Source organism: Rana temporaria, chromosome 10 (assembly GCF_905171775.1).
Source record: "Rana temporaria chromosome 10, aRanTem1.1, whole genome shotgun sequence".
Classification (NCBI taxonomy): Eukaryota; Metazoa; Chordata; class Amphibia; order Anura; family Ranidae; genus Rana; species Rana temporaria.
This window is the reverse complement of record NC_053498.1, coordinates 71,232,802-71,258,141: the sequence shown is the minus strand read 5'-3', so window position 1 is coordinate 71,258,141 and position 25,340 is coordinate 71,232,802. Positions and strand designations below refer to the sequence as shown.

General features: G+C 42.1%; 1 protein-coding gene across 2 annotated transcripts in view; it reads left to right on the top strand.

Moving 5' to 3' along the window:
- Window positions 1–25,081, top strand: part of HYOU1 (hypoxia up-regulated 1) — a 63,463-nt gene extending 38,382 nt beyond the window's left edge. For both annotated transcript variants that reach the window (XM_040325432.1, XM_040325431.1), the window contains exons 15-25: window positions 363–423; window positions 1,231–1,310; window positions 2,572–2,718; window positions 5,709–5,887; window positions 14,311–14,398; window positions 14,859–14,981; window positions 15,491–15,624; window positions 17,475–17,559; window positions 20,606–20,855; window positions 21,623–21,703; window positions 24,493–25,081. In XM_040325432.1, coding sequence (XP_040181366.1) covers window positions 363–423; window positions 1,231–1,310; window positions 2,572–2,718; window positions 5,709–5,887; window positions 14,311–14,398; window positions 14,859–14,981; window positions 15,491–15,624; window positions 17,475–17,559; window positions 20,606–20,855; window positions 21,623–21,703; window positions 24,493–24,542 — 1,278 coding nt within the window. In that variant the 3' untranslated portion in view covers window positions 24,543–25,081. The remainder of the gene's footprint in view (window positions 1–362; window positions 424–1,230; window positions 1,311–2,571; window positions 2,719–5,708; window positions 5,888–14,310; window positions 14,399–14,858; window positions 14,982–15,490; window positions 15,625–17,474; window positions 17,560–20,605; window positions 20,856–21,622; window positions 21,704–24,492) is intronic.
- Window positions 25,082–25,340: the final 259 nt, after the last annotated feature.

Below are 25,340 nucleotides of genomic sequence, written 5' to 3'. Positions count from 1 at the left end.
CCTTGCTGTAACATTTTTATTTGTTTGCAAACATATTGTGTAGGAACAAATTAGAAATGTCATCTGCAATAATGTAGGCATAGCCAACAACGCTGCTTTCACTGGAATTCATAATGTTATATTGCGTCCCTAAGCAAGGACTTGACTGAAGTTTAGAGTAGAGTGTGCTTGTGCTAGTTGCATGGCTGCTTCATAATGCACCATTTTTTGCATAGATTTGTCATATTTTGTTCAGTATTATCCTTTCTGAAACTGTTCATGAGACACTGACTGAATACTTGACATATTAAAACTGAACCTGAAAACTGATTGTAATTTACAGTTTAATCCTTTTGTGTATAATTTTATTTTTATTTTTTTAGGTCGAATCCGTCTTTGAGACTGCATTAGAAGAGAAGTTAGAGCTAGAATCAACATTGACAAGTAAGTTATGATGCCTCCTTAACACATTTCTACCAACTACTTGGTATTGGCTAATCTGCTACTTCAGACACATTGAGCTGAATGGTTTTTGCTCACTGCTTCTGCCATCAGATAATAAACATGCATGCCTTGGTGATTAAGCATAGATGTTTGTCACAATTTGTAAAAGCAACAAAAATAAAGTTTTAGGCCCCTTTCACACTTGTGTGACCTGAAAGGCGCACAATTGACGTGACTTTAAGCAATGCCTGTGTAATCTTGAGGTCTATGGACCTCAAGTTGCATTAAAGTAGTACAGGGACTACTTTGAACTCGCACAGATATGAATGGTACTCTTTGGAAATCATAGGATATGACTTGTCATTTGACTTTGCAGTCCCGAGTCGCAGGAAAAGTGACGCGTGTGAAAGGGGCCGTAGCAGAACATACACTTTTAAGCAGCCCATAGAGGAGTCATCCCCCCCCCCCCCCCCCCCCCCCCCATTCAACAAGTGACTCGCTTTCCCTATCCACATACTCAATGTGGATGGGAAAATCCTCTCCGCTGAACCTTTGCATTCTGACAGCTGGGAAACATACTCACCGTAAGAATATACTGATCAGCGCTGTCGGTTATAGCCTGCAGTGCTGATTGTTGTGCAGAAGTCCATCAGCATATTGACTTCCTTACAACCATGTGCCCATATATGGTTTGTACGTCCCTGCTGAACTGGCTGAATATAGATCCATGCATGTCTGGCTTAAGCCTAACATTTTAGGTCATTGCTTATGCTACTGTTTTTATTAACGCTACCTTGTCTTGCTCAGAACTTGGGAACACAATATCTAGCTTATTCGGAGGCGGAAGCTCTACCACAGATAAAGAAAATGCTACTGATACTGTTCAGGTAAAGATTAATCTATAAATCAAACTATTTACAATTGTTGGACACAGTAAAGGAAAAATCTATATGAAAAGTGTATATTAAAAGGCTTAAAATAAAAATTGTCAAGGTACCTGTAAAGTTTAGTCATATGGTTTTGTCCCAGATGACGCATCTCCCCTACTGGGTCTGAAGTAGGGCTGCAACTAACGATTATTTTCATAATCGATTTGTTGGCCGATTTATTGTTTCGATTAATCGGATATAGCCTTAAAAAAAAAAAAAAATTGCATTTTAATTTTTTTTGGGCCAATTTGTTGTTGGGCAGATTACAAAACACAAATTGCCGCAAAAACACATTTCATGCTTTTCTGCAGCTTCTCCATTGAAGTATATTAAACCAAAAAATAAATAAAAAATGGCACCGTTTTGCGTTAAGTCCTTGCCCTTTCCAAAATCATGGATGTGAATGTGTCCCATAGGAAAACATGTAAATGAACTGTAGTGCGTTTTCTGTAAACGGGTGTGAACCCAGGCCTGAGATGTTTAGTAACATAATGGGGTTAAATAAAACAAAAATAAGTACAAAGAGCAAATAATTGCTACTGTAAGGGGTTAATTTTTTTTACTGTGGGACAGTGAAAGTAATATTTAGAGTAGCGATTTGCTTTTTTGTACTATAAAGGGCTATTTTTTGTTTTTTTAACCCCATTATGTTACTGGCCGATTAATCGATTATAAAAATTGTAATCGATTAGTTGTCGATTAATCAATTAGTTGTTTCGGCCCTAGCAGTAATGCCCCTTATACTTACCCGAGTCCTCACTTGATCCAGTGCTGTGCTCCCAGCTGCTGTCAGACAAATCCTGTAATGAGGGAGCAGTGTGCAGGGCCGAGCCACATTGTGCGTGTGTCTATGGACACAGGCAGTGTGTCTGTGGGGGTCGCACTAAAGAGGAGCTAGGAGAGCTGGCTGGGGACCCTAAAAGAGGACCAGGGCTGCTCTGAAATACCATTGCACAGAGTAGGCAAGTGTTTGTTCTTTAAAAATATTCACTTTGGGTTACTACATCATAACTTTAATTATCCGTAATGTCCCATAATGATTCAATGTACATTTCCTTCTCCATCATCCCCAAAGGTATTTCAGGCCTTTCTTGATGAAGTTGCTGACTCCAGGTCTTTAAGATTGTAATTCTCAAAATAAAATGTTTTAAGAATTTGTATGCCTGATATTTTCTATGCATGTAGGTTTTTCATATTTGTTGGAATATTCTGTTTGCAGGAGGAAGAGGAAGTTCCAAGTGAACCCCCGAAGGAGGATGAACAGGACATACCAGAGCCAGCTGAGCAGCAAGGTGCAGATACAGGTGCTGATAAAGCAGAGGACAAAAAAACGGAGGAAAAGAATGAAAACGATAAAGAGGCCAAGGTATGCTCAGTTAGCTTAATTTCTTGCTTGGAAATGCCCTTTTTGAATGAAATTTATTTAACCACTGGTCACTTTAAACCCCCTTCCTAACTAGATACATTTTCAGCATTCGGTGTACTCACAATTTGAACGACGTTTACTTAATCATGCAAGACTATAGCCATATGAAATTTTTTTTTTTTTTTTTTTGGTGGTATTTAATCACCGCTGGTTTTTTAATTTTTTTGTGCTATAAAGACTGAAAATTCTGTAGAAAATATTTTTTTATTTGTTTTCGTTATCAAATTTTAGTAATTTTTCTTCATAAATTTTGGGCAAAATTTATACTACTACATATCTTTGGTAAAATAACCCAAACCGGTGTATAGTTGGTCTTTGTGAAAGTTAGAGGCCACAAGCTTATGGTGTCATCTCTGAAAATGTATTGCACTTGAAGTACTGATGGCCTATCTAATTTCTTGAGACCCTAACATGCCAGGAAAGTACAAATGACCCCTTTTTTGGAAAGTAGACATTCCAATGTATTAAGAGGCATGGTGAGTGTTAAAAAAAAAAAAAAAAAAAAAAAAAAAAATCATATTAGCAGGTTATCGCACACAGCATATGCATACCACAAATGATACCCCAAAACACATTCTGCTATTCCCCCGGAATCTGGCGATACCACATGCGTGAGACTTTTACACAGCGTGGCCACATACAGAGGCCCAACATGCAGGGAGCACCTTCAGGCGTTCTGGAGCATAAATTACACTAATTTCATGACTACCTCTTACACTTTTGAAGGCCTTGGAGCACCAGGACAATGAAAACGCCCCAAAAATGTAAACACCCCAGCGTATTATCTGAGGCATAATGAGTCGTGTGTGTGTGTGTGTGTGTGTGTGTGTGTGTGTGTGTGTGTTATACAATTTTTTTTTTTTTTTTTCCTTCAGTTGTCCATTCATACATTATTTCTAACACATAGCATGCACATACCAAAAATGACACCCCAAAATAGATTCTCCTACAGAGGCTGGGTATCACTGGCAGGCTGAGCGTGGAGGTAGAGATAACAGAAAAAGATGGGGCGCACCAGCCTAGTGCGTTATCCTTAAAACAGATTTTATTTAAAAAGAAACTACTCAGTGTAAACACTTTCCACAGGTAGCAGCAATGAGTCGGAAGCAATAACCTCCTAGATGGTCACAAAGGAAATGATGGGGGCCCACTGCTGGCTGAAGTGTTTTGAAGGACAACCTTCTTCCTCAGAGCGTGGAGGGCTGGCAGGCTGAGGATGGAGGGATGGCATGGAGCAGCGCTGTGGGCACTACACATCCAGCCCACAGCACTGAAGCAACCGTTCTCTCCCCTTGCACTGTACCAATCTGTACAGAGAAGAACCGTACGTGACGCCGGTTTGTTTACAAGTGATCGCTTCATCTGACGGAGCGATCACTCGTATACAGCCCATGTCGGCAGCCATTTACCATTATCCGTGATGACCCGGCGGTCATGGATACTTCCGTGTGCGTGCCTCAGGGGACACGTGGAAGCAATTTTTTTGGGAGGATGTCCATGGAAGCCCTCACGGAATAAGCTGACCGTGCTGTAGCAGTCTTTCAGCAATGGCCCGGTCGGCATGTGGTTAATCTGATAAAAAAAAAAATTTGTTTAATCAATACAGCTGTCGAAAATGCAATACAAATGCATTACAACACATGACATCACTTCCGATTTTTTTATATATATATATATATATATATATATATATATATATATATATATATATATATATATATATATATATATATATATATATATATATATATATATATATATATATATATATTATTCTGCCGTCCGAGAATTTTCGCGACTTTAGTAAACTCATCAGATTCTACGTGAGATTAGCATACAAAAAAAGACGATCATTCGTCCGATAATCGGATCGTGTGTACTGGGCATTAGTGACTAACCAGAGTCTTCAGTTGGAATAGGGAATGACCAGGGATCTTGCTGCCCTCCTCAGAATATTTGGTATAGACTAAAATGTAAAAGGAAAAGAAGGGCGCACTGACCTTGTGCATTACCAATGGCTGTTTAATTTAAAATTGTATAAAAGATCACGAATACTCGCAAAACAAGCCTAAAACATCACTCCATCAAAGGGATAGATGCCTCCGGAAGGTCTTCTACTGGAACCAAACAGCCGGAGAGTCCAGACAACATAGATTACAGCTACGGCTTACGTGTTGCGTGGGCGGACCCTCTTCCTCAGAGCCAAAAGTAAGACTATTACTTTTGGCTTTTTCACACACGTGACTGTTGAAGGCCAGGTCTTGAGGGTCATGGGGGTTTATAACAGGGTAATTCTCAAATTCTTACTTTGCAAAAAAGCAAGGGAATGCGCTATCGGAAAGCTCTATCGTACCTGGAAATCCTTCTGTGCCTGGTGTGAACACAGGCACTTCAACCCCAGAGGTGACTCTGTGCCTCGCACTCTGCCCTTCCTACATTCAGACTTGACCAGAACTTGCCCTCAAGTATTCCTAAGGGACAGGTTTTGGTCTTGTCCATTCTTTTCAAAAAAACAACTAGCTTCATTGTGTGTGCGTGTGTAAAAAAAAAAAAAAAAAATGCTTATAGTCTATGATTAAAAATCCTCCAAGAAGAGGCATTTGCAGGTGGTGTATTTTTTTTTTTTTTTTTTTTAAATCTTTTGATGGACACCCTTGTGTTTATGGTCAGGCTCTTGGTACTGCTTTGCTACAAAACTTAGATATGCTGGTAGTGGGAAGAGTTGCACCCTGATGCTTCCTGGTTGTAGGAGGGCTTATACCCTGTACAGTGTCTTTTTTTTTTTCTTTCCCTCTTCCTCCTTCGCAAAAAACGTGCACTCTCTCCTATGTTAGGACGTCCCATGGACGCAAAAGGATTTTACCGAGTTCAAACATCCAGATATATTCTGATTTCTTCAAATAAAACACATTTTATATTCACCCCACTAGGATACAAAAGAAAAATCTGAAGACGGTAAAGAAACTGAAACCATAAAGACACCAGAAGAGGAGCCTAAGAAACCAGTGGTGCCTAAGAAGCAGAAGATTGTGGATGAGATTGGAGCAGTACAAACTGTACATGATATTCCAATTATACTAGAAGATGAAGAAAAGAAATCTATTAAAAAGTAAGTAAACACTACACAGGATGTACCAGTATAGCATGTCAGTATATGCAGGTTTTTTTTTTTTTTTTTTTATACATAAACTTTTATTAAAAGTGTTCATGCCAGGTTCAAAGAAGAAAAAAAAAAATGGTCCCTTGATAACATCAATGGCACCTAGGCATGAAATATAAATTATCAGAGAAACCAAAGAAATGCTAGCAATAGTGGAACATGTACAAAAAAAATTGCAGAGCATTACATGATTGTCCATATGTGTAGGTCTATAGTGAGAGAATATGGAATTGTATCGAGTAGCTAAGGTGTTTAGACACAGGTTGCAGAAGATTGTAATCAGCAGCCTCAAACTTTAGAGGGGCATACCCTGTGTGTGTGTGTGTGTGTGTGTGTGTATATATATATATATATATATATATATATATATACAATTATAAAAAAAAATTAAGTGGAACGAAATGTATTGGATATTTCAAACTTTTTTTTTTTTTTTTTTTAACAAATAAACTGCAAAATTATTCAGCCCCTTTACTTTCAGTGCATCAAACTCTCTCCAGAAGTTCAGTGAGGATCTCTGAATGATCCAATGTTGACCTAAATGACTAATAATGATAAATAGAATCCACCTGTGTGTAATCAAGTCTCTGTATAAATGCACCTGCACTGTGATAGTCTCAGGGGTCCGTTTAAAGCGCAGAGAGCATCATGAAGAACAAGGAACACACCAGGCAGGTCCGAGATACTGTTGTGGAGAAGTTTAAAGCCGGATTTGGATACAAAAAGATTTCCCAAGCTTTAAACATCCCAAGAAGCACTGTGCACGCGATAATATTGAAATGGAAGGAGTATCAGACCACTGCAAATCTACGAAGACCTGGCCGTCCCTCTAAACTTTCAGCTCATACAAGGAGAAGACTGATCAGAGATGCAGCCAAGAGGCCCATGATCACTCTGGATGAACTGCAGAGATCTACAGCTGAGGTGGGAGACTCTGTCCATAGGACAACAATCAGTCGTGTACTGCACAAATCTGGCCTTTATGGAAGAGTGGCAAGAAGAAAGACTTTTCCTAAAGATATCCATAAAAAGTGTCATTTAAAGTTTGCCACAAGCCACCTGGGAGACACACCAAACATGTGGAAGAAGGTGCTCTGGTCAGATGAAACCAAAATCAAACTTTTTGGCAACAATGCAAAACGTTATGTTTGGCGTAAAAGCAACACAGCTCATCACCCTGAACACACCATCCCCACTGTCAAACATGGTGGTGGCAGCATCATGGTTTGGGCCTGCTTTTCTTCAGCAGGGACAGGGAAGATGGTTAAAATTGATGGGAAGATGGATGGAGCCAAATACAGGACCATTCTGGAAGAAAACCTGATGGAGTCTGCAAAAGACCTGAGACCGGGACGAAGATTTGTCTTCCAACAAGACAATGATCCAAAACATAAAGCAAAATCTACAATGGAATGGTTCACAAATAAACATATCCAGGTGGTAGAATGGCCAAGTCAAAGTCCAGACCTGAATCCAATCGAGAATCTGTGGAAAGAACTGAAAACTGCTGTTCACAAACGCTCTCCATCCAACCTCACTGAGCTCGAGCTGTTTTGCAAGGAGGAATGGGCAAAAATGTCAGTCTCTCGATGTGCAAAACTGATAGAGACATACCCCAAGCGACTTACAGCTGTAATCGCAGCAAAAGGTGGCACTACAAAGTATTAACTTAAGGGGGCTGAATAATTTTGCACGCCCAATTTTTCAGTTTTTTTATTTGTTAAAGTTTGAAATATCCAATAAATTTCTTTCCACTTCATGATTGTGTCCCACTTGTTGATTCTTCAAAAAAAAAAATAGTTTTATATCTTTGTTTGAAGCCTGAAATTTATCTAAGCTAGACCCCCCACTCACCCCCATGTGATAAATAGGTTTATTATACCCCTCAATGATTGCAGCCACTTCCTCTGTTTACATTGTGTAAAAAATTAATAATAATAATTTATGATTACTTGGGTTTTGCTGCCAGCTTTAGGTGAATGGACCCAGGCCAGAAAAGCAGGCAATCAACATCTGGGCATAACCCCTCCCAGCTCAACTAGCTACAGTTGTTAGCTAGTGTCCTTGGGTAGGCACAGCCATCACCTGTGTCCCTTCTGAAGCTTCCTTTTGTGGGCCTTAGTGCCCCTATTTCCTGGTCTATTCCCAACACCCCTGATGGGGTAGAGAAGGGCTTTATTGGGATAATTTCCTTTGGCCAGAGTGGATTGTACACTGCACCACACATGCAAGGATGGAGACGGACTGCAACACTGCCAGTCTTGGCTGGATTCTGAGGACGGCGATCTCCTTGGTGCAGTGTACCAGTTAAAATTGACAGGATGCTCTACAGGTCAGTTATCTTCTGGGGTGCGTATCCTTGAAGGCCCTGTGGAATATACCCCCTGTGAAGAGAGAAGATTTAGCCTATGGGCCCTGATTAATGCAGGGTGTCCCGGTACTTTAAAAAAAGCAGGCTATTTGTTGCTAAAGAGCACTCCGCTGAGGTAGCGTTTGTTAAGAACAGGGAGGAAATGACACCGCACATGTGGAAATACATCATGGTGCAAGTTTGCCATGGGTTTTTTTTTCCCTTTAGGCAGGCAGCATGTTATAGCCCCCTACCTTGTCACACAGCCAGTGACTCTTATCAAGATAATGCTCCTGCTTGGTGCAGCTCCACAGGATTCAGCAAGTAACTGGGGACACTTGATTTACTGCCACTTCAGCATTTTGGCTTGTGCTTACATTTTACAGGCTCTCGGCAAGCCATGGCCTCTCTCAGGCAGAGAAGTGAGGGGAAATAGAGGAGGATGATGGGGCTCCCAAGCCCTGTTATCGGGTAGGGAAGAACCCCATGCACAGTTTGCCTTGCAGGGACTCTCTAAGGAATCAGATTTGCTTGGAATCCCTGCTCCATTTTAGCTGTTAGGGGGGTACAGTCTTCTACTTTTTGTTTCAGGGAATTTTCTACAGTCATATCTTGGCTTCGTGTTCAGCTCTTGTGGTTCTCACTGACTTGGACCTCCTGGGAAGAAAACATGGGATCTCTCCTGAGAGAGGGTGAGGGGGCATTAGAGGAAAATCTTCATGAAGAGGAAGCTGTTGAGGATCAGGAATCTTGTGCGGAGGAGTCTTTCCAGTAGGACTCTCACGATTCAGTGCTGTCTCCAGCAGATGTGGTGCACGTTAACCTGAAGTTACCGCTGCTGGAATCTAAGTCGCTGGTTTTCCAGTGCACCCTCAGTTGTAGCAAGAAATGTACCACCACTCAAGTGTTCTACTCGCCAGTGGAGGAGGAATTCTACAATAAAGTATATTCTCCAGCTGTTGACCTGGCAATTGCCTACTTAAATAAGATCATGACTGATCCCAGTGGATAAGGACCGGTCTTTTGAGATGCAGCGGGTAAGAGGACGGAGGCCCCTCTTTTACAACATCCTTGTCTTTAGTAGGAGTGGCTCTGCAGCCTGTGGTGGGGTGTGCAAAGCCCTTAAGATCTGGGTGAGGCATGTGTTCCTTTCCAGGGAATCTGACCTGGAGGATCCTGGCATCTAACATTTGCAAGTTTTTTTCAAGAGCCTTGAATTTCATCTTGGATGCCTTGTAAAATTCCATAAGGCTGCTTTCAAGGGTGGTTATCCGCTCTGTCCACAAGAGAAGAATCCTATGGCTCAAGTATTTGTGGGCTGGGCAGAACTACTTTGCAAGAGGCAAATTAATATGCTGCACTTTGAGGACAAATGCTTATTTGCACCATCTTTTGGGTACCTTCATTCAAAAGATGCATGTGGGGAAAGGCACTCATTCACCCCTTAAGAGTCACCCATTTCTGACCTGTCAGCTTCCCCTCTTAATATTTGTTGGCCTTTGTCTGTGTGGACTCAAGTCAGACAACTGGGTCTGCAGCATGGTGGCCAGAGGTTGCAAGCTGGATTTTCTCTGCTTTCCCTGCCCATGCTTTATGCGCTTAAGAGGATCTTTTGGTTCCACTAAGTGATTTTCTTTGCGATTCTGTACATTCTGCTGACCCAGGAGTTCATTGTGTCCATGTCAGAGGAGGAAGAAGACTCACGGCTCCTGTTCAACCTCTTTACAGTTCCCAAGAGAAATGGAGATGTCCAGCCTATTCTGGACCTCAAGGGGCTCTCAACAGTTTCAGGATGTAATCCATTCGATTGGCGATTTGATTTGCTTCATCAGGGGAACTTTCTGGCATCGGTGGATATCAAAGGATGCCTACCTACATATTCCAATCTTCCAGGCTCCCAATTGTTTCCTGTGATTTGCAGTGGATGATCTACCAGTGACTTTGACACATCCTCAGTGTTTACCAAGGTACTGGCTCCAGTTCTGAAGTGCTTTTACTATAGGGGTACCTGGATAATTTGCTGCTTGGAATCATCGGCTCAGAAATGGACATCAAATGTCCAGTAGAGTAAACCATACAGGTCGTGGAAGGGTTTGGTTGGGCGCTGAACTTTCAGATGTCAGCCTTGGTTTTGACACCACATCTGGAGTAGGGATGAGGTTCTGCAGCCGCGCATCGAGACAATGTCTCCCTGCCTGTGATTAGCGCAGCGCCATGCAGACTTCCTGACTGGCTCTGCGCGTGGACTGTGGAAACACGCCGGAGTTCATCCCTAATCTGGAGTACTAGGGCTTGGTTGTCGAAATGGCACAGGTGAAGGTACAGCTTCGGAAAAGGATATGCCTTGTCTCTGCCCCCTGAAAGTTGTTGGAAAGTTTGTCTACTCGAGCCTGCCTGAGGGTGCTGGGAAAGGTGGTTGCTTCCTTCAGTGTGGTCCCTTGAGCCCAATTTTATTCCAGAGATCTTCCGCTCAATGTCATGGCAGTATGGGACAAACCTCAGGAGTCCGCTCTGGAATGGTGGCTATCCACACAGATAATGAAGTTGGAAGATCTTGATGACAGATTCTAGCCTGTTGGCCCTGAGAATCTATCAGTTCAGGGAATGTGGTAATCAGAAAAGCAGACTTTGCCAATCAACATCCTGGAACTTCTGGTGATTTGGCTGGTTCTCCTATATCCAGACTGGTGTGTCCACCTTTGCCTGCCTTTACTCAGCGTGAACAGTCTTGTGGTGATAAAGTCCAGTAGTCTATAAAAATCTGTGCCAAATTATTGCATCAAAAAGTTTCAAACAAAAAGTCAATCTTCGCAAATTTCCAGAAATACAAATGCTGAATTTCTTGGCTAGCAGCAGCTGAATCTGAGCCGGATGGTTGATTCTGCCTGTGCACCCCCATTGTCCTTTTTTAGTTTGGTATTTTTTGCAGATTTCTCCTCTTGAACCTCCCAGAGTATTCCCTTGTCACTGGTTGCGCCCAAGGTTGTATTCTGTAGTTGTCATTACATCCGCTTGCAGGGTCTTGGAATTGGCTGCACTTCTATTCCCCCCACCCCTTCTTCTTCTTCTTTTTTTTTTTTTTTTTTTCTCTTCCCCATTCACCAGGTTAAAGTGATGTTGCCTTGAGCATCCTCCTTGCCTAAGGTGGTTTGTTGTTCCACCTGAATCAGGAGATTGTCTGTCTGCAGTCTTCTCTAACCCCAAACATCCTAAGGAGGAAGTGCTTCACTTTAAATCTTCAAGCATTTCAATTTTTTTTTTTCTAAAGTTACCGTTTTTTTTATTTTATTTTTTGTTTGTTTTTTTGAGTCCCCGCTTTGTTCTTCCTAGGGGTTCTCGCAAGTGCCAGGCTGCTTCTCAAGCAACTATTTCTAGGTGTATTTCATCTTTCTCAGGCCTATGGTATCAAGGACAAGGTGCCTCCTAGTTGGGGCCTATCCACCGGGAGTCAGCGCTTCCTGGGCTATTCAGCATCAATCCCTCTCCACGTTCATTGCTTGCTCAAAATCTGTGCCGGGTTGAGCTGGGAAGGGTTATGTCTGAGCTGGGATCCTGTCTTTTCTTGGCCTGTGTCCAGTCACCTAAAGGTTACAGCCAACCCAAGTAGTCATGAATATGAATTCCTGTGATGGAAAAACTACAGACCTCTGACATAGATGGCAACACATTTGTGAATTGGTGCATGAAAATGACATCGGATGGCCTGATCAGAAGATGCACAAAATGTAATCTTTAGCTTTCAGGCCTTCTTCACACCATTATGTGCATACCGTATATACTTGAGTATAAGCCCACCCGAATATAAGCTGAGGCACCTAATTTTTCCCCCCAAAAATGGGAAAACATTGACTCGAGTATAAGCCTAGGGTATCCATCTGCATGCCTCACTGTGCCCATGTGCATGCCTCACTGTGCCCATGTGCATGCCTCACTGTGCCCATGTGCATGCCTCACTGTGCCCATGTGCATGCCTCACTGTGCCCATGACTAGGCTGACGTTTAACATGGTAGTCTATGGAAGGGGTGACCGGCTTTAAAAAAAACGGTGCTCCCCAGCCGCCGGTCCCCCAGACAACAAACTTTGTACACTTGTAGAGGAGAAATGGGGCTCAAAGGTCACTTGAGTATAAGCCGAGGGGGGCATTTTCAGCACAAAAGTGCTGAAAAACTCTGCTTATACTCGAGTATATACGTTAAATACTGATGGGGGGGGGGGGCAGATTTGAAGCGCGAAGACGAGAGATTACATGACTTTTGAAGCACATTTCAGTGAGGTGTGTGTGTGTGTGTGTGTGTGTGTGTGTTTTCTTCCTAAAGCCAAAAAAACATGGCATTTACCTTTATTATCCTTACAAACCCTCCATCCAGGATTATGGGCTTGTATGAAAAGTGTCGGGTGCTCCTTTGTACTATACTATAACTACCAGACTTTTTTTATCCATGTTTAGGGTCTGATATGAATTTAAAGGCAAGCCCTGTGTCAAGAGAAAAAAAACCTGCTTTTAATATCAATATCAATCCTTCATACAGGATTTAGGTTAGGGTGACCAGACATCCCCAGTTTCAGGGGACAATCCCCTAAGTGAGGACACTGTCCCCGAACCAAGTCTGTCCCCAGATTGGATTTAATAGGGGGCAGGGGCAATTTCAAAGACAGTCAGTGCAGAATTAAAATAAAACAATTAGAATTACACCCCCCCGCTCCGCCGTGCCTACTATCTTAGGGGGTTGTATTTTTCCCATTATATGTGCCCCTTTCTGATAATCATGTGCTGGTCGGAGAGGAGGGAGTATTTCTTCAGTTTCGGGCGCATGCCCATTCTGCTTCGCTCGCATGTTCTTCTGCCTTGGCTCAAATCCTGGCCAGCCACCTGCCTGCTTATCTCCTTGCCTTCCCTGGCAGTGTGATCTTCCTCCGCTCCCCATCCAGTAGTAGCCGGGGCCGGAGAGTAAGACTTGAGAGGCTGTGAGGTGGGCTGCGACGGGCAGAGAGTCGCTGATTGTTGCCATTACTAGTAAAGAAAGAAAATGTCCCCGGATTTCATTAAAAAAATCTGGTCACCTTAATTTAGGTCCCAATATGAAGGGGAACCCTGCTGCAGGAAAAACGCCCTCGTAGGGCCCTGTACCCAATTCTAATACAAGATTTGAGTAATGTGAATATAAAAAAATTACACAGAAAAAATTCTGCCATACTCGAATGTGGGCAGCAAAGCACCTTGGTCACCTGGTAACAAAAAACTATCTGTCCATAGTCCTGCCAACCTATATTCACCACTTCTGGCCAAATGTAGGTAGAGGTGGATGACATCCTTGGCCTGACATGGCCATTGATGTTGTTGACAAAGCCCTTTCTTTAGGTTAACGTCTTGGTTAATGTTCTATACGGCCAGAGTAAGGCCCCTTTCACACCGACACGTTTTTCAGGCGGTTTAGCGCCACTATACTGCCTGAAAAAATCGTGCCCTGAAGTTCTCGATGTGAAAGCCCGAAGGCTTTCACTCTGAAGCGGTGCACTAGCAGGACCGCTCCAAAAGTCCTGCTAGCCGCATCTTTTGTAGCGGTATAGGAGCGGGGTGTTTAAATCGATGGGAAACCGCGGTAATATTTACCCTTCGGCCACTAGCGGGGGTTAAAACCGCACCGCTAGCGGCCGAATATCGTGGTAAATACGACGGCATAGCAGCGCTAAAAAACACGCTGCTATACTGCCACCGCACCTCCGCTACCCCGTTTGAAAGGGGCCTAATGGCGAGTGTGGCTCTGTGAGGCTACAGGTAAATAGTTTTGTTGTGGTCATGACAGTGGGATTTTTTTTTTTTTTTTTTTTTGTCCCTTATTTTGTGTTTTTTGCACAGTTTACATGTTCATGTCCGTAGTTGTGTGGAAAAATGCAGCCATGCTGTTTTTGGAGTTAATAGGGCACATAGGAAACAAATGAAACGGGTCTTTGTATGTGGTGCAAACAAGCCCTCAGAAATGAAACCTGATACAGGGTTAACACCTCTCATTACTATTTCAGATTGCAAGAACTGACTGAAAGAGATTTTGAGAAACATGAGCTTGAAAAAGCAGCAAATAGCCTGGAGGCATTTATATTTGAGACACAGGTCAGTGTTTTATTTTATTTTTTTATATATACCTAGCTTTCCTTTTTAAAGCACAACTCCAGCAAAAACCTTTTTGTTTTTGATTCTGCCTCCCCTCTAGCACCATCATTTGATGAGAAAATAGGAGTATAGGCCCATTCTGATGTCTGTCCTTGTGTGCTGTGTTAACACGTGTGTTGTCACTGCTTTATATAGCATGTTGCATAAAGGCAGGCTATCGAGCACTTCAGTGTTCTAACACATCTTATCGTGTGTGATGGGTAGATATTCACACTAAATTATGACCACTGATGGAATCATGGACTCCAGTAGAACTCTGAAGATGTACTGTGTTACCTGGCACCAAGCCGCCAGTGGCATATCTACGTGCAGTTGTTTTAAGTAGAGCTTGTATTACACGCTTTGTGTGAAAGTCAGTATATACTTAAAATACTCATTAACTCATTAACATTTGTTATAGTTCAAGCTCGAACAGGGAGAATTTAAAAAGGTTTCTACAGCGGAACAGAGGGAAGAGATTTCCAGCAAGCTTCGACAGGTGTCGGCATGGCTAGAGGAGGATGGTTATCAAGCTTCGACCAAGGTACAATAATTTTATCTGTTTTTACCCCCCCCCCATATCTTTCTAATCTGATTCATGTTGCTGTTGACAGACTTTTTCAGCAGGTTTAAAAGGGTTGTAACTATAGAGCACATGTCTTGTAGTGCTACAATTCCATAATCTTCATGTTCTTAATCTGATGTTTTGACTTTAGCCATATGTGCTGCATAAGTTTGAACAAATGGTAGTCAATTCTAGACAAATGTTTTAAATTTTAAAATCGGAGGTATTCTGTCGCATGAGCAAACCTGTGAGGTCAGCGGGTTTGCCACTGCTTTTAAAATGTAACATCTAAAGAGAGGGAGACCAAGTAGTTGTGAATATTAAATACCTGGTGTCCTGTGGTGCATTTCAGGGAAAGGAAAAAATTAACCAAAAATTCTCATTTCCATTCGTAAATGGCTGTAAATTCAGTCCTGCATTTGATGCTAGTATGTTTCATTGATCAAGGCATTTATTTATTTTTAAACCTGTTTTCTTAATCTTTACAGGAACTGAAGGAGAAATTGTCAGAACTTAAGAAGGTGTGCAAGACGTTGTTTTTCAAGGTAGAGGAGCGACAAAAGTGGCCCGACAGGCTGGCAGCATTGGATAGTTTGCTTAATCACTCCAACATTTTCTTAAAGTAAGTTCAGTCTACAATCGCTGTCACTTATTTAGATTGCAGTGAGTGCTGAGGGTTTGTAACAATGATATTTGCTTGTAGTGACCCCCTATTAGTTTACTGTAGTTTATTCAGTGAAGGCATGAATTCTGACAAGCTCTGGCTTTCTGTACTTGGAGAATCCCCGTTTCCCTGTGCATCATGTGAATAAGCTTTCATCTACATAGACTGAAAAAAGAAACCTCTAGTTTGAGTAAGTTGAACAGCTGCATTTAGGAGTTCTTATTTCTTAATCAGACTTGAAGGGGTTGTAAAGGTTTGTTTTTATTTTCTAAATGGGTTCCTTTAAGCTAGTCATTGTTGGTTCACTTACCTTTCCTTTTTGATTTCCCTTCTAAATGTTTTTTTTCTTTGTCTGAATTTCTCACTTCCTGTTTCTCCTCAGTAAGCTGTTCTGGCTGACTAACCACCGCTCGGATGATGGTGGCAAGTTTACTGATGAGAAACGGGAAGTGAGAAATTCAGACACAGAAAAACACTTAAAAGGGAAATCGAAGGTAAACTAGCTTAAAGGAACCCATTTAGGAAATAAAAATCAAACCTTTACAACCCTTATATCTGTAACAATTGGGTTATGCTTTCACTTTCCTAAATGGACACTGGAGGGAAAAAAAGGCAGGTTTCCTCTCCAAGCACAGCACCATATACCTTTAGATTTTTGCTAGCTGAGGTTATGTGTTCTTGAGTCCTGACTAGTCGGGGGCACCCAGAAAATATGGAAGCCACTACATGGTTCACCCTGCAATGGCACCCCTCAGGAAAAGATAGACTTGCCTTGTCTAGGTTTTGCAAACGGCTTGGCCACAAATGTGTGCACATACTCCCTTGATGTGAAAGGATGGGGTGTCAAAGTACCAACCTTTTGTATGTGGAAGAAGAGGATGTTCTATTTCTCAAAGCCTCAAAAAGAGTGTCTTTCCTTGCAGTGCTCAAAAGGTTGCTTTTCAGGGTTTCATCGCACCCATTCCAAAAAGGTTTCAAAGCTTCTACTCCTACTTTGATTTCAAAACCAAATGAGGACGTTTGGCCTGAATGTCTCAATAGATTTTTGTGGGTGCAAGTAATCCACTTAGCCAGTGATTTCCGGGAGACTTCATGGTGTCATTGGATAAGGAGCTGTAAAGCATAACTATTGGACAATTTTGAAATCCTAAAGGGGGTTGTAAAGGTTAAAAAATTTTTTTTTTTTTTTTTTTTTTTTTTTTATATATATATAACAAACATACTTCTCTCCACTGTGCAGTTTGTTTTGCACAGAGTGGCCCCGATCCTTGTCTTGTGGGTTTCCCTCGGCGGCTGTCTCTGGTCCTCCCTGCAAGAGCTAACCCCCTTCGGGGAAGAAGTCGCCCTGTGTGATACAGTGGCAGCCAAAGCCACCAATTGGAGCCAAATGGCTGCACTGCGATCAATCATCCATTGACGAGGCCAAAAGAGCTGGGGGAGGAAAAACGCGGGATCGCGCCCACGGAGATTCGGGCATTGGACAAGTAAAACGGGGTGGTGGGGGGGTCTGTAAAGATTAGATGTTTTACCTTTTAATGAATAGGATGCATTAAGGTGAAAAAGGTTTACAACCCCTTTAATTGCAAGATTGATGAGATTTGCAACAAACTTCTGCCCCCCCCCCTTTATTTAGACTTATTTTAATTAAATGTCAAATGTACCTTACCTAGGGTAAATCTTGCTACCTCCTGCCTCATCTGCATGTGGGGGGAAGGACATGGGACTTGCTCTGCATTTTTTTTTCTTTGACTTCATGCCATTATCTTCTTCCATAATCCTTCTCAATCTTTATGGTTTTACCTCCATAGGACTGTCAAAAAGATCCCAGAAGATGAGCAGATATTCACAGATGTTGAACTAAGCACTTTAGAAAAGCTCATCAGTGAGACATCGGTAAGAGAGGACCAATTCATTTGAAGAATACACAGTGTATTATATCGTGTTTTTCAGAGAAACCGGAGTATCTTCTGCATGGCCACCAATTGCCATAATGTGTGCCGTAATCTAATTTGCTGGCTGCAGTGAAGTAACCCACGTGCATAAGGACACATCTGTGAATTGGGCTCAAATATATTTATGTATATGATATGCGTTGCATAGTTTAAAATGTTTCAAGAGCATCATTTTTTATTATAGTTCTTATTTGCTTTACTAGTAGCCAGAATGACTTTTTTTTTTTTTTTTTTTTTAGTTTAGTGCCATTTAAAAGCAGTGGCTAAAAGCGGACTTGACCCCAAAAACACAAATTAACTACTGCAAAATGTGGTCTAGGAAACGCTGGTATTTGCAATGAAGATTAACTGCTTCCCCAGTCCTGGCCAATTCTGACAATCCTCTTCTACATGTTTTTTCGCTAGAAAACAAATTGGAACCCCCAAACATTTTATATATTTTTTTTTTTAAGCAGAGGCCCCAGAGAATGAAATGGTGGGCATTTCATATTTTCATTTTGGTCAATATTTGCGCAGCAGTTTTCCAAACGCATATTTTTTTTGACAACAAGCACTTAGAATTTTAATGCACAAAAAAACAATATAATAGTTTGGGTAAAGTATTGTAGCGCTACCACCAGAGGAGACGCTTGAGTATATTTGGTTCTGTACACTGCCCCGCACCCTAAGAACAGTGTCGGCCCCTTTGGCACACCTGGCAATAATATTAGTGCAAACGCCACCAATGGGAAGACGCTCGTTTTATAGTAAAACACAGAAATGATCTTTACTGAGAAATTTCTTTAGAATCAGTATATCTGAACAATAGGCAAATGTATCAAGTAAATTAACTGTGTGTAATAAGGACTGAAATCAGGAGCAATAGAACTCAATGGTATTGTATGGCTGCAGCACACAATATTCCCCCCCCCCCTGGGTTCTTCCATCGGACGTTGCAAAAAAAGTTTTAAAAACTGCCTTTTTTTTTTACATTCCAATTAAAATTACATTTCTAAAAGGGGGGGGGGGGGAGTAATTTAAAACTGATCGCGGCTGTAATGAATTGTCTGGTCTCTGCAATATAGATAAAACATTTGGGGAAAAAAACTGCATGCCCCCCCCCCAGTCCTTTAGCAGGCCCTTTGGGTCTGGTGTGAATATTAAGGGGAACCCCGAAGCAAAAATAAAACTGCATTGGGGCCCCCCAAATCCATACCAGGCCCTTTAGGTCTGGTATGGATATTAAGGGGAACCCTGCACCAATAATTTGTATTTTTTTTTTTTTTTACCCGACCCTTCTCTAAGCACGCAACCTGGCAGGCCACAGGAAAAGAGGGGGGGGAGCGCTTCCCCTCCCCCTCCTGAACCGTACCAAGCCACATGCCCTCAACATTGGGGGGGGGGGGGGGCGGGCTTTGGAGTTGCCCCCAAAGCATCTTGTCCTAATGTTGATGGGAACAAGTGCCTCATTCCCTCAATTCTTGCCCGGTGGTTGTGGGGTCTCTGAGCGGGGGGGCTTTTTGGAATCTGGAAGCCCCCCCCCCATGTGAATTGGTAATGGGTACATTGTACCCCGACCAATTCACAAAAGTGTAAAATAGTTTAAGATGACAGGGGACACTTTGGGGCAAGGTTTTTTTTTTTAATATATATAAAAATGTAAAATGTCCTGTGATGTAAATCCATCTTGCACTGCCTGATGGACCAAAAAAGGGAAAAAAACACAACAGCACCGCCTCCATGGGAGGCTCCCACCAAGTGACGGTACTTCTTGCTTAAACGCCGTCCGGGGTCACCAGTTTACGTCACTGGGTGGCTCCGCCCTCGGCTATATAACAGCTGTCCAAGCATTACTTGGCGGGAGCCTTCCATGTCCCACAATCCTTTTTTGTTTTGCAGCTCTTGTTCATTGGCTCCCTTCCCCTGTCAATAGTAAAGCAGGGATGGGGACAGAACAGGTGGCCTGTCTGTGCGCACGCAAGCAGAGCTTGCAGAAAGGGTGAGTGGGAGAATTCCTCCGCAGGAGTTGACAGGCTTCTCTCCCTTCTGAGAGCCTGTGTCATTGCGGCCGGCAAGAAGTGCGGGCACCCGTTACAGTAGAAAAGACCATGTTATGCCAAGTAAATGGATACCAAACATGTCATGCTTTAAAATGGCGTCTGCCAGTGGAGCTGCGTCAAATTATGGTACCTAAAAATCTCCATAGACAACGCTCTTAAATCTTTAAAAGTTACCAGTTTAGAGTTACACAGGAGGTGTGGCACTGAAATTAATGTTCGCTCTGTGACATTCACGACAATACCTGACGTGTGGTGCAATCGCTGTTTACATATGCGTATGGGATGCAATACTTTATTGCTATTACAAGAGAGGAATAACGTCCCTTGTAATAGCATAGGCTGTGACGGGTCCTCTCTATGGAGAGATCTGGGGTCTGTTGGATCTCCAGATCTCTCCTCTGATCGGCTGCTTTACTGGTAACAGCCAAATAAACAGGAAATTATAATCTCGTTGCTTCCTGTTTCTGACATCACACAGTGGGAGGAACATTATCTGTGTGCCCAGAGCTGGATGCCGCCGGTTGTATCCTTACTGGGCTCTCTGAACATGGGAGAAGCTGGTAAAGACCCCTTCCGCTGCCTGTAAAAGTAATCCAGCAGCTCAACTTGGTTTCATTTTGTGCAGAATCGCTGGCCCTTAACCAAGATATCACCCTTCCCATCCAAGGGCATTTTTATAAAAGAGCGGCGGTCAATGGTACCTACAGCCAGGTTTAGCACAACTTTTAAAGCATTTTATGCTCTTGTATGAATGAATAGGAATGCAGTGGGCTCAGGGTGGCTGGTGCGGTAATGCTGTAACATATAGAAGTGAAAGCTCAGTGGACCAGATAATGGGGCATACAGTGTGGATACAGACCAATTATGGGGACTCCATACCAAGATTTAAAAAAAAATTCACCTCTTGAATGTTTTCCTGATTTTTGTAAAATTCCTTTGTATCAACAGGCATGGAAGAATGAAACTTTAGCAGAGCAAGCCAAGTTGCCTGCCACAGAAAAACCTGTTTTATTATCCAAGGATATTGAGCAAAAGCTTGGAGCTCTTGACAGGGAGGTTCAGTACTTGTTGAACAAAGCCAAGTTTGCCAAACCTAAACCTAAACCCAAGCAAAAAAGTAATGCCACCGATTCAGCGAATGGAAATGTAACGGACGCCAAAGAAAAGGTCATTACCCCCAAAGCAGAAGGTACAGAAGGTGAGTTGATACTAGTTTTATCATAAAATCTGAACTGTAGATAAACTTATCCAACAGTAAAAGGATTCATGGGTAAATAAGGTCATGTGGTGGACATTTTAATGATCACACCACCAAGTGGGTTTTAAGGGATAACGCAGCTTTTGCTGAAAGGAACACTGTTCTGCAGACCTGTTCTTCAACAAAAGGGGACTGACTGTTCTGATCGGCATGGGAAGAGCTTTTTGGTGGGGGGAGGGCTGGCGAATCTGACATGGAAGGTTTTTTTTTTCACTGTACTGGTGTCGGTGCCTTTTTTAATGCGTGAACTGTGCCATTGTTATAGTTGGTAAGGTTGAATAAAGACAACAGTCCTTCCACAGTTTTTGTGTAAAATTTCCTATTTCCTTGTATATTGTGTTAAGATAATTGGAAATGATATAATTAATTTCCATGCATTTTTGGTGCAGAAAAAAAACGCACTGGACTGCATGTGATGTGAACTGGCCCTTAATGCATTTAAGGTTAAAAAAAAAACACCTGTCTTTACCACCACTTAAAGTTCAAGTTTAAAGTTTATTTTTGAAAAGGTTTTTTTTGGGCCAAGCATTGGGCACATCTAACACAGTGGATGTTCTACAGCATTTGTCTATGGAGAAGCTGCATCCAGCATACCTTCTTTGTCAGATTGCTGAGACAACATTTTGTACAAATCCCTAGAAGACTGCATGACTATTGGCTTGCTTCTAATTATCTATTCGTCCCTTTTTTTAAAAAAATGTTTCTAGATCAAGCAAAAGACCCGGAGCCAGCACAAGAGCCTCCTGTGGTAGAAGAGAAGGTTCTAGAGTTGGCAGACTCAAAAACAGGTACAATAAGTCATGATGTGCATCTGTATATTTTAAATATGGTTTGCCATGTGCTGTACCACTTCACCTTTTAAACCCCATGCACACGGGGGCTCAAACTTTTTCTCCTTTCAGGAGAAAAGCCGCTTCAAAAACGTGCCTAAGCCACGGTGCTTGGGCATTCATTTCAGTGGCCACAATTTTAATTTTGCCCATTGAATGAATAAACACGCCTAGCATTTCAGCCATAATTCTCTTCAATGCGCATTCATTGGATTTTGGAGGGGTTTGCTTCTAAACGCTCCTGCCTTTTTAAACTCCTATGTGTGAATTGACGCATAAATGTAGAGGGGTGTTTAGTGGTAAGGGGGAAAAAAAGTCAAACGCCTGTAGAACAAGCTGAGCTGCAGTGTGCATGAGGCTTTAAGGGCACTACTCATTTAGGGCAAAGTGACAGTGTCTACTGATAGCTCTCCCACCTTCAGCAAGGTGTACTCCTTTATCCACAGTCTCCCCACTGCATTACCCTACAACTCTACCAGTAAAATCTGGTGTTAAAGCCGATCTGAATGGACAATCTTTTCCCTATGAGTGCTTGGATTGGATGCTTTTACCCGAGCATCACGTGGAGGAGGTCCCCATACCTGGAACCCCTGTTCAGACTAATAGAGCAAGAAGAAGATGATAAATGTGTTGGTTTGTAAGCATAGCTTGCTGGAGGCATGGGCTATCAGAAGGCATTGTAATTTTGCCCTAACTTGGGTGTTTTGTTGCTTTGCAGCCAGAAATGAAGACACACTGTTTTTTTGTTTTATCCAGCGGCGTTTACTCAGTGCAACTTATAACATTCAAGTGAAAGACATAACTCCAACATGTCAGAACAAAACAGAATCCCTGAGTTGGAAAAGATTACCCCCCTCCTAAAAATCGCTTGTAAACTCAATCCAATGTAGCTAATCACCTCCTCAATGGCACACACGCAATTTGACTCAACTGTGATCACCTGTGGTCATTTTGATTAGCTCAACATGGAGTGTTTTCCTGAAGCATTTCAGTCCCTGGTAGTGCAACTGAAGCAAACAATCAACTATGGGTGGCAAGGCACTGTCAAAAGATATCCAGGATAAAGTTGTGGACGGGTCACGTCCGATGGATAAAAAAATAAATTCAAAGGCTTTATCAATGCCTAGAAGCATAGTAAAGTCAATTAAGTGGAAGGTATTTAGTTCAACAGACCCTGCCTGGATCAGGACGTCACTCCAAACTGGATGAAAGAGCCAGGAGGGAACTGGTCAGAGGCTACCAAGAGGCCTACAGTAACTCTGAAGCAGTTGCATTAATTGGACAAAGTGCTCATTGTGTGCATGTGACTACGATATCACAAATGTGGCTTATATTGGGATGGCTGTAAGAAAAAAGCCACTCAAAGGCCACATGTCGTTACCACTGAGCTTTTCCAGAAGGCACCTTGAAGATTCTGAGGCTATATGGATATGTCTGGTGGAAATCCAAATAACACCATTTCTACAGTAAAGCTTGGAGGTGTTTCTCTTCAGCAGGGACTGGAGCACTTGTCAGGATAGAAAGAAAAATGGATTTGGCAAAATCCCTTCAAATTCTTGAGGAAAATCTGCTGTCCTGCCAGAGTTGTCAATGGGAAGGTTTATCTTCCAACATGACCCATAGACTCAAAGCACACAGCAAAATTTACCACACAGTGGTTGAAGGAGAAAAGGGTGATTGTCCTTGCATGGCCTAGTCAGAGCCCAGACTTGGACCCCATTAAAAATCTGTGGAATGACTTTAGGACTGCAGCCAACAAATGGTCACCATCAAATTTAACTGAACTTGAGCAGTTCTGCAAAGAAGAGTGGGCAAATATTGCAAAGTTAGTAGAGAAAAATCCCATGAGACTAAAGGCTGTAATTAAAGCAAAAGGTGGTTCCATAAAATACTGACGGATGATCCTTTTTACCAACTCTGTGATTCTGTGTGTTTTATATTTTTTCACTTGGATGTTCTAAGTTGCACGAAGTAAATACAGCTGGATAAAACAAACTGTTGCTTTGTGGCCTGACATTTAGACAAACGGATTATTTGAAAGGGTAGTGCTTCTTTTTCATATCTACTGTATATAATGTGTGGGAAAGGGACGCAGTAGGGATATCTGAATGATGCCTGCAGCTAGTCAACTCTATGATCTTCGGAGGCCCGAGGTTGACATTATGACGTCCTCTAGACCCCAGATCTCTCCATAAAGAGGACCGGTCACACACCATTTCTATTACATTGGATGTTTACATTAATAAGAATAAAAGTGATCAAAAAAAGCAAAGGCGTATGAAAGTCACACCCACTTGTGTAAACTGCGTTTAAATCACACATGAAGTTTCGCTGCGTGTGTTTAGCCCGAGAGCAACAATTCTAGCCCAAGACCTCTAACTGGTAACCTGTAAAAAAAAAAAGAAAGATTTACTCTATCTTTAAATTATACCCTAAAAAATTGGGCTACCTTGTGTGGTGTTTTTAATTAATTAATAAAAAAAGAATAGGCCCAGTATGGATGAGTGCCAGAATAGGCCCAGTATGGAGGAGTGCCAGAATAGGCCCAGTATGGAGGAGTGCCAGAATAGGCCCAGTATGGAGGAGTGCCAGAATAGGCCCAGTATGGAGGAGTGCCAGAATAGGCCCAGTATGGAGGAGTGCCAGAATAGGCCCAGTATGGAGGAGTGCCAGAATAGGCCCAGTATGGAGGTGGTTAAAGATCTTGACAACGGTTTTACTTGTTTGTTTTTCATTTGGTTTAACAGGTTCTGAAACGGAGCAATCTTCAGATGAGAAGCCGAAGACCGAATTATAATTTGTATTACCTTCCCGTCCATTGATGGCGCTTCATATTTATTGACATTACTTTTTTTGTAATGGATCCTGACTGTTCCATACCAACTGAACTGTTTTTTCTTTTATTTTTCTCTCAAAACGGAAAAAAAGATGTAAATATCTGTCCTGCCAGAGCACCATTTAGGGGGGTATGTGTGTATGTGCGTGCTTTATTTAACTGTGAATGTATAAAAGGGTACTGGACATCCTCAGCAAAGAACAGCATAGCCACCAACAGACACCGATCATGCTACCAAATCTCTATTTCTGTAAAGGCCAATTTTTATAATTCTTTTCAGTTTATAGTACCTTTTTTGCTCTAGATTTGTAGTCCGTCCCCTTGGTACATGTTTACAGTACGTGAAGTGTTACAGATGTGGTAATCCAATTAAAATTTAGAGATTGGATTTTCTTCAAATGATTACTGTAATTGTAATTTAATATGTTGAATACTGGACCACCCTTCAGTATATCCTGAACTGGGGGGGGAATGACTTATTAAAAATATTTTCCACGTTTTTTTTCCTAGCTTATAATCCTTTAAACATAACGGTTTTCTTGCCTGAGGGTTTGTCCTTGGGGTGGAACTCCCAGGTATATAGTCCTATTGGAACTGAATATATGTCAACTGTGAGACTTCATACAGATAATTGTGGTACACAACCCTACCACACTGCATAGCCAGACAGATGAAGCCACTATTTCTATTTTAGCATTGCTGATTTTTGTTTTGCCTGCCTTCTCCATGGACTGTAAATCGGCAGTGTAATGCTGCTCA